This window comes from Dipodomys merriami, unplaced genomic scaffold (genome assembly GCF_024711535.1).
Source record: "Dipodomys merriami isolate MVZ:Mamm:240054 unplaced genomic scaffold, mDipMer1.0.p SCAF_8, whole genome shotgun sequence".
Classification (NCBI taxonomy): Eukaryota; Metazoa; Chordata; class Mammalia; order Rodentia; family Heteromyidae; genus Dipodomys; species Dipodomys merriami.
The window spans coordinates 25,996,987-26,009,367 of record NW_027206401.1 but is presented as its reverse complement, the minus strand read 5'-3'; the positions used below and the strand labels follow the sequence as shown (position 1 = coordinate 26,009,367).

Genomic DNA, 12,381 nt, shown 5'->3' with positions numbered 1-12,381 from the left:
TGATGCTACACTAACATTTGCCTAGGAAAGCAGAGATGGCATCTGGAAATTCAGTTGTCATGCATCTCTTTCCCAAACACTGTGCTGTCAGTGTTTGCTTAGCTATCAATTCAGTCATCCACTGAACCATGGCAGTCCTGGCCCAATACATGTATAATTGAATTTATAGACATTGTAGATTTTCCTTCAAATCTGGCCAACATTACTACAAATGAAGAAGAGCCACGAGGAAGAGAGGTTTGCCTGGATTATAATGGGCATCCATGAAGCATCCTTGCCTCTGTATTTGCAGTTGTGCTACTCTGAAAAGAGATTCTAATTATGCTGTTACTAAGCAGAAAAGAAATGCAGCAAATCCAAAATCTCATCCACCTGTGACAAAGGAATTGGTGCCCATGTCCAATAAGGGTGTTTCCTAAAATAAATGCATTCCAATTTTATTTAATTATCTTGATCTTGATTCTTAAAGGAATAAAAGAGTAGCAACATGTTTTATTCTCTGTGTTACCAGTGCCATAAAGTAGAAATTATCTAATTTTAAGGTTCTATTAATTACAGTAAATAATTATTAAATTACTAAATCATAGTTTTATATCTCATAATAGAATTGAGATGAGATTTTTAAATGTCAGATATACATTTTTATCATAGCATTTTATGAGTGGGAAAAAGAATCAGTGATCATCTAATTTGTTTATAAACCTTATAGCTAAAATTATGCAGTCGTTTAAATTTAAAACAATCTAGAGAATTTTCATAGTTTAGTTATACAATTATGATGGGGATAATACATCTGATAGCCTTAAAGGTGTTCTTTTAAAAAAATCAAAAATGAATGAGGCTTTTACAGATCCAGGGAAACTAAGGGAACTATCCTTTAAAAGAAACATTTTTGAGAGTGATACTATAATCTGAGTTCAGAACTCTGAAGTATAAATTGAACATAAAATTCAGATACAACTCAGAAGATGGGATTTGAATTTTCACAGGTTATTCTGGGGGGGGGAGGAGAAAAGAGGTAAAGGTTGCTGAAACCTTTGTCTGAAGTGTAAGACTTCAGCTAGTTTTATCTTGGTGATTTATCTATTGATTACTGGCCATAAATCTTATATATCACAAGTATTTGGCTCTAAATTTCTTAGATAATATTGCTAAATAAATCAAATGTGTAGAGAGATAGAGATAGATTGGTATAATTACTATGATATATGAACACAGACAAGCATATAATATTTAAATCATACATATATATCAACTTCATCAACTATTTGCAGTGTCTACTGTTGGCTTGGCCTTTTCATCTTGGTGATGTATCTATTCTAGCTGTAGATGATAACTAGGTAGTGAAATATAACTCTAGACAAACAAATAAAAGTAAAAATAATTCAAATGCTTTATAGTCACTGATTTCCAGAATCACATAGTTTAAATAAGATACAAATGACATAAATTACAAAAAGCCTGGAACACTTAAAGTGTGCTTGAATAGATAATATGTGCTTGAATAGAATAGTGTTGTTGTACTCATTATAGATTTTTATCCTTTTTAAATAAAATTGAAAATGTTCTTGGCACAAGCCTGGACAGAATGTAGGTCCTTCCTTCAAAGTTGTATCTACTACTATCATTGTAAATACTTTTTCCTTATATGTATCAGAAATGCTAAAATTAACCTTTGTGAAAGATTTGAACACTTACAGAACTGACTTTAGGATTTACTTTAAAAATTAGTGCTTATAGTTGGGAAATAGAAAATTCTAAGTCAAAAAAAGTTAATAATAACTGAGTATTTAGGAGGGGTTATTCTGATTAAAATATGCATATAACATGCACATATGAAATATACAGGCACATGAAAACCCTCAGTATAATTTCTACACTAAAAAATGAAATATACTGAAAAATGAATGTCAGGAGAATAAAACAGGCCCCATGGTGGTGGAGTGAGAATGGGGAGAGTAAGTGAGGTGAAGAAAAGTCAGAGGACTTATATGCATATATGAAAATAGAATAATGAAGAATTATTTTAACTAATGATATTGATGGGTTACATTATGTTCTTGTATGGAAATATCATAATGAACTACCCCCAGCCAGAACAACTAATGTATACTAATTATTAAAAATCTTTAAAAGCTAATGTATTTGCATGCATAAACATATACACATAGGTTCACATGTAAAGCTAATTATGTTCATGAACATAGGCAGAGTTATAAATGAATTCCTATACACATAAAAGTCTATATTCATATGTAAATCCTTATAATTAATTGCAAGAGTAGCATCCCTTCCTTCTCATCTTTGTGGCGAGCTCTTGGTGTTCTTTGTGCTTTTGTGTCCTAAGTGTAATGGGCTGGAAAATCTAGGAATCAAAAATGTTCTCTCTGTTGGTGTTTCAACCAACTAGAGTTAAGTGACATAATCTTGGAATCACTTAAAGACAGTGATGATATTACAGTTCCAATTTGTGTCACAGGACAATTAGCTTCATCTCTTGGCCAAAATCAGAGTCAAGTTATTACCTTTGCCAAGGCAAATTCTGTAGATATTTTTTGCTGTGCACATTTATTGCTCCTTGAGAGTTTAATTTTGTTGTTGAATGCCATCTTCTGCCTTTTAAAGAAAACCAATGCACAAATAGAGATATATTTTCTGAGGAGGCTTGACTTGAATATGTCATTTCAATTAATTGTATTACCAAAGGTTAAACTCAACCTCACCCTCAACAGAAGATTTGAAGGACAGTGATTATATGAAGCAGAGAACATCAAGTTAAGACTCTTAAGTTTTTAAGATCTCATGGCAAACTCTCTTGGAAATCAGGGTATGACTTTGTGAAAGAAAAATTATACCTACTCCCCCCAAACTCAAAGCATTTTGTGAAAAGGTGATAAAATTTACTTGCACAAATATTTTGAACTGTAGAGTGTGTCAGATATATGTTTTTATTGTTTGCTTTATTTTTTCTGGAAAGTGTTACTTCTCATCAGTGAGCCGATTTTACTTTACTTTTGTTGATTTAAACTGACATATAAGTATTTATAAGAATTTGAAACCTATTTTATCAATAGTTTGTAAAGTATCAGAAAGCATGTCAAGCATGTTTGACATGACTTAGAGTAAACTGATCTAGGAGTTAATAAAGCAATTTGTATGGTCTTTCTTTCAATCACTGTAGTGCCCTAGGGGTAGAAAACTCCAGGATTCTTACTGAGGATCCCTTGTCCACAGATAAGGGAGTTATAGAATGCCATTTTTTTTCCCCCTTCAGTCATGGGGCTTGAACTCAGTGTCTGGGCACTGTCCCTGAGCTCTTTTGCTCAAGTCCAGTGCACTACCAGGTTGAGCCACAACACCACTTCTGGTCTTGTGATAGTTAGTTATAGATAAAGAGTCTCAAGGACTTTCCTGCCAAGGCTGGCATTGATTAGCAATTCTCAGATCTCAGCCTCCTGCTAGGATTACAGGCATGAGCCACCTACACATGACTAGATGCCTTTTATTTGTTTGTTTGATTTTTTTTGGTTGGTCATGGGGCCTGAACTCTGGGCCTGGGTACTGTCCCTCAGCTCTTCAGCTCAAGGCTGGTGCTCTAACACATGAGCCACAGTGCCACTTCTGGCTTTTTCTGTTATGTGGTGCTGGGGAATCGAACCCAGGGCTTCATGCATGGGAGGCAAGCACTCTACTACTGAGCCACATCCCCAGCCCTAGAATGCTAAAGAAGACATACCCACACAGTAGAAATTAGTCAAAATCCTGCTCCCTCCTTAGTCTTTGTAAACAATAAGAAATCACAGGTAGGGATGGGAGAAAACCCTGTTTCTTTCTGTTTTCACATAAGCCTCTTCCTAGTGTAAGCCCATTCCTCCCCCCAAAACCCATGCTTTGTGAACCCCTTTGTCTACAAGTTTCCTCCTAAAGGAATTTCTCTTCTCTCAGAGCACAGGCTGGATGCTTGTGGCAGAACTAGAATTTGCAAGATGGGCTGTTTTGTATGTATTACAAATTCAAGTTATCACAAATCAGGCTTTTCCCCTTGGACCTATCTGGACTTTCCAGATAGGAAATGATATGTACTGTGATTTTAATGTCCCACTACCATAAAAACAGTAATTATTAAATGTTTATATGACTACCATGTGTTAAGCTTAATATTTAAAAATAGTACCCATGATCTGAGGTGTACCAAAGTCAAATATTCTTTTTTGTTTGTTTGTTTGTTTAACATAAAGCAACTTTATTGGGAGAGTTCCTACACTGACCAGTCAGGGCCACAGCACAGGCTCAGGAGTTGGTACTACGACCCTGAATGGCCCACAAGCTAGGGGTTTTAAAGGAAAAATCCATGTGGTCAAGTCTGGTCACACTCAGGTGGCCAATGGGATTGTAACACACACAAAGGATTGTACAGTCATACCACACCACATGCATGTGGCCAATTGTTAGGTTTTTAAAAAGAGTTAGCTGAGTAAGAACACCACCACACATGTGGTATTCAGGTAAGGGGTAGGTTTATTCATCATTCTGGCTGGCACCAGGCCATGTTGGCCCTCCACATGGCTGGGAAAGAGAGCTGGGTAAGGGAGAGAGTTAGGAAAGAGAGAGAGCTGGGAAAGAGAGAGAAAAGAACTAGAAAAGAAGTAGAAAAGAGAAGAGAGCTGGGAAAGAGAGGTGGGAAAGAGAGAGGTAGGACAGAGTGTGTCTGGGCCTTATCTAGGGTATGGGTGGAGAAAGGTGTGGCCACATCAAATTCAGATGTGACCTCAGCGGATGCAGATGTGACCTCTTCCAGGTGTGCCAGTTACCAAAATATTCTAAAGCCAGACAAGTATCAGGAGCAGGAGGAGGTCAGGAATTGAAGTGTTTAATTTGTTGTTCTCTTTTTAATTCATTTAGCCATCAAGCTAGCCTCTACAGAATTGTCCTGTCATGCATAATATAAAATAAGTCTGTTTAGGGAAAACATACTGGGAGAAAGATTAATTGAGGGCATATACCTCTGAAATGATAGAACAACATAGCACCTGAAATCATTGATTTTGTAGAAGTTGAGGGTACAGTGATGTTTGTCAGAGGCTGGAAGAGTAGACGGGGAGCCGTGGGTGCTAAGTTAAAGTTAGGAAACAAAAGTTCTCCTGACTACTCTGACATACAATGACTAGAGGTAAAAATGTCCTGTGCATCACAGAACTTCAGAAGAAATGATTTTGAAAGCTTTCACTATAAAGAATTAGTAAGTTTGAGGAGATAAATACAACTATGTATACATACAATGTGCATTGTAAAGCATGAAATGTATACTATGAAACATTATGTACTGGCCATTTATTTGTACAACTTGCATTTTTATGTATCAGTAAAAACTTTTTAATGATCAAGCAACAGAACCCACACACTTCAAGATGATCAAGGGCTCTCTTGAGAGCCAACAGCTACCTATGTTATAGGGTATCAAGCATGGGGTTAAGTGTTGCATGAGAGATGTCTCTACTAGGCAAAGGTAAAGCATGTAGTTGAAAGCTAATACTGGCACATGGTTACTGTCCTGGTTTTTTCTTTGGTGTCTGCCTGTTACTTCAGACACTAATTAGAGTCATGTTAAGAGCAAGGTAAGTTTTGAAACATTCCAGGAAGTATACAGTGGCGAGGTTGTTTATATTATAAGTTTAGGTAGACTATGCACACTTGATCTGTTCTAAGAACTTTCCTCTTGGAATCCGTCCATGTTAATGACATTTTTGCTATTACACATGTGTAACATCACACACACACACACACACATACCACAGTGGCATGTTGTGGGAATCATGCTATGATCATCTCTATATAATGAGTTTTCTACAATCTCTACGATTCCTCTCGGCTGCTTCAAACTTCAGGGTAAAACACCAGAGAGAAAGAATGTATCTGGTTTTGCTAGGCCTAGAGACTCCCCAGAAAACAGCTTCCTCTTGTTACAGATAATCACAAACACAGAACAGTCAAAAGTCAGTTAATAACTTGTCAGAAGGAGCCTGCTTTCCATGCATCTAGAGAAGCAACCATTTCATCTCATTCTCCATTAGCCAGACCCTACTCTCTATGTAGGAAGTGAGCATGACCAGCCTGTACCCTTTGGTCACAGCAGTAGGAGAGAAAGAGAAATGAAAATAAACCGTTAATGACTTTGTCTGTATGCTGATTTCTTGTCCCTTTTTACCCCCAACAAAATCCACACAGCTTTAGCCCAACATGCCGTTTGGACCGGAATCTTGGATTGATGTGTGATCAATGCCCTGTGGGGTACTCAGGATCACGCTGTGAGAGGTAAGCACGTTCTACACAACCTTGCCCAGATGAGTTGTACCTTGGGAGTTATAAAACCACAACCAGTATCTCACCTTTGCTCTGTTCCCTCCCCACCGCCCCCCCCCCAAAAGCTACCACATTCATGAGGTGAAGTTTCTTATCACACTTGTCAAATGAATGCATTTTATTTTTATAGTTTATTTATCTTATAGAAATTGCTTCATAAATCTTCATTCATGTAGAGAATATCTGATTAATGTTTTAATCTTAAAGGTTAAGAATTAACCTACAGTCGTTCTAAAAAGTATTGCTCGAGTGGAAAGACATCCCTTTAAGATTTATATTACTGTCTACCAACGGCACCATCTATTTCTCATAATTAGCTTTTTGTCCTGAAAATGTGTCTTAAATTCATAGTTCACAGTTCAGCAAGTAGTCTATAATTTACTTTAAATATATTTGAAAAGAGAAACAAAATGTGATTTGTTACCATGATTTATATTCTCTTCTAATTACTCCTCTATCCATATTTCAATTTCCTTTGAATGTTTTGGACTGCTTCACAGTGGAGCTATGGATATTATTTTATATAATTTGCATAATTACATTTCCTTCCAACTCTTTTTGAAGAAATGCTTCTTCTATATATTCATATAAATATGGTACAAACTTTCTTATTGATATTGTTGACCAAAGGAAGAACTGTCATCTGGTTGCAGCACTGAAATGCTCCTCTCAGCTACCCTTCTGGGGGAAGAGGAGGGAAAGGGCAAGAGAAATGACCTGCTTTCACCCCACACACACATGGCTGGGCCATTTCAGCCTATCTTTCTTACCTTTATGGAAGCCATTGTCCATTTCAACCAAAGTGCTTAATGCCAATGAAGCACTAGCCAATCATCCAGAGACAGTTTGGCTACCAGGAGCATTTCAGGAACAAAGCACCAGTGCCAGATTCTAATAGTAGTGAGTACTATTTCTAAATATGGGGTTTCTGTAAATGAAGAACTGAAATATGGAGAATTTATTTACCAGCCAGAAACTCAGAAACTTTAATTGTGTATTTTTTTATATAAAGGAAGACATGAGTATATTACTAAATAGGAGCACATATCATTGCCAAGACAGATTTACATCCAATGCTTTATATTTCCCAGATCATGACAGGCAACACTTTTTTTTTAGTAACTGGAACATGACAGTTGCTCTGTCATAAAGGCCATTATATCTGCTTCTGTAGGTGAGCATTATCTCTGATGTATTTATATTGCTTTGCTCAATGTGTGATCCTTTCTGTACATTTTAGACAATAGTTGCTGAACCCTATATGATTGAAAACGCTACATTCTATTTAATAAATATCTGTTTAGCAAGTGCAATGTGCTAGCTACAGGGTGAGTTATTGGAGACAAACCAATGAATTATACATCCTTGCCCTCAAGCAGCTCACAGCTTTCTTTATTGCAGGTGAGAATGGTTGGATGTACTCTTGAGAGATTTCTAATTGAATAATAAAATCACCAAGGGAAAACAAACCTGACAGAAAGCATGATCTCCTGTCTTAAGTCTATCTGTATTCATCACACACACACACACACACACACACACACACACACACACACACACACACACACACACACACACACACACACACACGAGGCACACACACAGTATAGCAAATGGCAGATCTCATCTCAACCAAAATTAGTCTTCAATATTATATACTTATATACTTAATGGGATGTTATCTTTGTCTAGCCAGAATTTGGATTAGGGTTTTCCAGGAATGCTTAGGATGTATGATTTTAGTGTATGTCTATGAACCCAAACAATTATATGGATCAGAAATATTAAGAGCAACACTTTTGGGATGTGCCTATTCAAGCAGAGAAGGGGTGGGAATGAAGGCCAGGGTTAAGAATGAGCTACTTAGATGCCATGAAAACCTAGTGATTGAAACTGCCATGTAAAAAATGTATGTGAAGCTGGGCTCATGCCTGTAATCCTAGCTACTCAGGAGGCTGAGATCTGAGGATCACGGTTCAAAGCCAACCCAGGCAGGAAAGTCCTTGAGACTCTTATCTCCAATAAACCACTAGAAAACCAAAAAGTGGCGCTATGGCTCAAGTAGTAGAGTGCTCGCCTTGAGCTGAAGAGTGCAGGGACAGCATCCAAGCCCAGAGTTCAAGCCCCACGACCGACCAAAAAAAAAAAAAAGTGTGTGATTGCTCTATGCACACCATCTGCATAAAATCAACATTTAAAAACAATGGGGCTGGGAAGGTGGCTCAGTGGTAGAGCACTTGTCTTGCATGCATGAGGCCCTGGGTTCAATTCCTCAGCACTACATAAGCAAAAAAAAAAGAAAAAGCTGGAAGTGGGGCTGTGGCTCAAGTGGTAGAGCGCTATCCTTGAGCTAAAGAGCTGAAGGACAGTGCCCAAGCCCAGAGTTCAGGCCCCACGACCAGACCCCAAAACAAAACAAAACAAACAAACAAACAAAACATAATGGTGTTTTCCTAACTGATGCTGCTCCTGGAACACAGACTTCTGTGATGAAGTAAGTTAGGGAGGTATTTATTAGTGTGTTAGAAGTTCTCCTCTGTCCTACCGTGCATAGTCAGGAAAGCTGATCAATTTGCTCAGCTCCTCATTTCTTATAAATGTGGTCTTAGATCTTCTGCTCTCATTATCAAGCATGAACATATCTCAGACTACAGCTTAGATGGACAAGAATTATAACTTTATATTATTTATCTTAGTATCATCTCTATTTTGAGGTTCCATTTTCCATCTGTGGAGCTGTATGAACACACACACACACACACACACACACACACACACACTTACACACAAGCGTGCACCATAGTTTCTTTACTCACTCAGACTGGGAACCTAGACTGATTCTATATCTTGGCTGTTATATGCTATATACATGAGTGAACAGGTGTCTCTCAAATGTGTTGATTTTTCCTTTCATTGACATATACTTAAACAGTAAAATAATGTTTATTTATTAGCAATTTGTAATTTATCTTTTGAAACTTTCCAATCCTATTACACATTTGTCTATCGGAATTATTTGTTCTATTTTTGTTTAACTTTTTTAAGCTCATTTCTGCATAGTAATCCATTGTCATATGAGTAGGTTGCAAAGACTTTCTTTCAATCTGTGTTTCTTGATTCTAGCAATTGTTTCTTTTGATGGAGAGAAGATTTTTATTTGATGTTATCCTGTTTGTTCATTCTTGTTCTTATTTTCTGGGCTTTTGTTTTAGAGTCCTATTTCAGGAAGTTGCTGCACATATACAGATATTTCCTAATGTTTTGGGTCTTACATTTAGGAGTTTGATCTACTTTTAATGGATTATTAGTAAAGAGAAAGGGAAATGGATCTAACTTCACCCCACATGCAGATATCCAGTTTTTCAAACATAATGTAAGAGGCTGTCTTTTCTTCATTGAATGTTTGGTTCCTTTTTCAAAAATAAGATAGCTGTAGTTGTGTGGATTTATTTCTGGGACTTTTAATCCACTAATCTATTTGTCAATGTTTTTGTTAGTACCTTGCTGTTTTTGTTACATGCCTTATAGGATAGTTTAAAGTGATGCATTCTGATACCTTCAGAACTGCTCTTTTTGCTCAGAATTTCTTTGTTTATTCAGGATCATATATGTCTCCATATGTATATTTGGATTTGCTTTCCTATTAAAGACAGTAATTGGGATTTTTGAGGAATGCTATGTTGAGGCTATTGATAATATAGGTTAGCTACTGATATCTTCTTCACTTCATTTAATTTTTTTTTTGTCAGTCCTGAGGGCTGAACTCTGGGCCTGGGCACTGTCCCTCAGCTCTTCAGCTCAAGGCTAGTGCTCTACCACTTGAGCCACAGCATCACTTCCAGCTTTTTCTGCCTATGTGGTACTGAGGAATCAAACCCAGGGCCTCATGCATGCAAGGCAAGCACTCAACCACTGAGCCACCTTCCCAGTCCCTTTCTTTAATATTTTATAGTTGACATTGTAAGTTTTTTTTATGTCCTTCATTAAGTTTATTCCTAGAAATGCTTTTTAGATTATTGTGAAGGAAATATTTTCTCCATTTCTTTTTGTGCCTGCATTTTGTTATTTAAAAAAACTGCTGATTATTATATGGTAACTTTGTATCTTTCTTACTGCTTTTTCAAAAGTGTTGATTAGGTCCAAGAATTGTGTAATCTTTATGATCTGATATGTATAGGATTTTATCTCTCTATATATTATGTTCCTTTAATTTTTCTTTGTTTTGTTTTGCTAGCTAAGAATTCCAGTACTATATAGAATAAGAGTGAAAGAATGGACACATTGTATTGTTCCTGACTTTATAGGAATGATTTCTGTTTTTCCCCATCTAGTGCTGTAATATATTTATTTATTTGTGTTTTTTGAGCCATCCTTGCATTCCAGAATGAAACCACTTTGATCATGTGTATGACTTTTTAAGTGCATTATTGAATTCAGTTTACTATTATTTATTGAGTTTTTTGCTCTATTTTCATTAAAAATGGTGTATTATTTTCTTTTGTTGTTGTTATTGTTGTTGTATCTTTATTCAGTTTGGGTATCAGGATAATTCTGGGTTATAGAATGAATGTGTTGTTTTGGGGTTTTTTTTTTGCTTTTCTATTTTATGAACTAGTTTGAGAAGTATCTTTGTTGTTCTTTTGAGAAGTATCTTTGTTGTTCTTTAAAGGTCTAGTAGAATTTATCAGTGGATTCATGTAGTCATGGAATCTTCTTTGTAGGGAGACTTCATTACTCCTTAAATCTTGTTGCACATTTTAAGTCTGTGTAAGTGATAAATATACTCTTGGGTCAATTTAGACTTGTCAAATAAATCTGGAAATTTGTCCATTCCTTCTAGATTTTTTTAGTGTATTTGAATGCAAGTTTTCAAATATTCCCTCATAATATCTGAATTTTATTAATATTAGTTGTTATACCATTTCTTATTTCTAATTTAAATAAGTATTTGCCTTCTTTTGTTTAGTGTGGTGAAAGGTTTGTCATTTTTGTTTATTTTTTCAAAGAATCATCTTTCTTTGCATTGATTCTATAAAATATTTTTAAAATCTCAATTTCACTAATTTTTATTGGCTCTTTCTTTTTCAATCTATGATTTGAGAGGGGGGAGGGGGGGAAGGAATAGGATTGGGATGGGGGGAGGGGGGAGGCTGGGAAGGGATGTGAAGGGTAAACAAAGGAGGAGGCTGCAATGCTTGGTAAGAAATGTACGCATTATCCTGCCCATGTAATTGTAACTCCTCTGTATAGTATGTTCACAAATAAAATAAAATTAAATTAAAAAAAAGAATTTTAATTTATTAGGTGAGATATCTATTTATGTACATGATTATAAATGTTAACTTTGCTCTTACTATTGCCTTGACTGTGTCCTAATGTTTCTAAATAGTCTTGATTTATGCTCATTTGATTCTAGGAATTTTGTTCTACTTCCTGACTTATTTCTTTGATGTCCCATTTGTTGTTCAACAGTCATTAGTCACCATTCATCATTCTATCCCTATGTTTTCAAATACTTTCTATTTGTTTGTTTATTTTTCTGTTGACTTCTAGTTTTATTCAATTATCCAATAAATACAATGGCTCTTTCTTACTTCATAAGACATTTTCTATATTCTAAAATTGATTAATTTTGGAGAAAGTCCCATGGGCTCCCAAGAAAACTGTATATCCTACTGTGGTTAGGGAGACCATTTGGTAGATATCTGTTAATTCTATTTTATCTATAAAATCATTGCTTCAGAACTTCAACAGTTTCTTTTTGTTGTTTGATGACCTATTTGTGACAGTTAGACATTAACCTGCTATTCTTATGTTGTGGTTTATTTGTACTTTTATGTCCAGCAGTGATTTTTTTTAATTTAATTTTATTTTATTTGTGAACATACTATACAGAGGAGTTACAATTACATGGGCAGGATAATACATACATTTCTTACCAAGCATTGCAGCCTCCTCCTTTGGTTTACCCTTCACATCCCTTCCCAGCCTCCCCCCTCCCCCCCAATCCCAATCCTTCTC

The 12,381-nt window shown here is 36.0% G+C and overlaps 1 protein-coding gene across 1 annotated transcript in view; it reads left to right on the top strand.

Moving 5' to 3' along the window:
- Positions 1-12,381, top strand: part of Lama2 (laminin subunit alpha 2) — a 565,166-nt gene that overhangs the window by 342,865 nt on the left and 209,920 nt on the right. Inside the window, exon 18 of the mRNA XM_070010715.1 lies at positions 6,226-6,312. Coding sequence (XP_069866816.1) covers positions 6,226-6,312 — 87 coding nt within the window. The remainder of the gene's footprint in view (positions 1-6,225; positions 6,313-12,381) is intronic.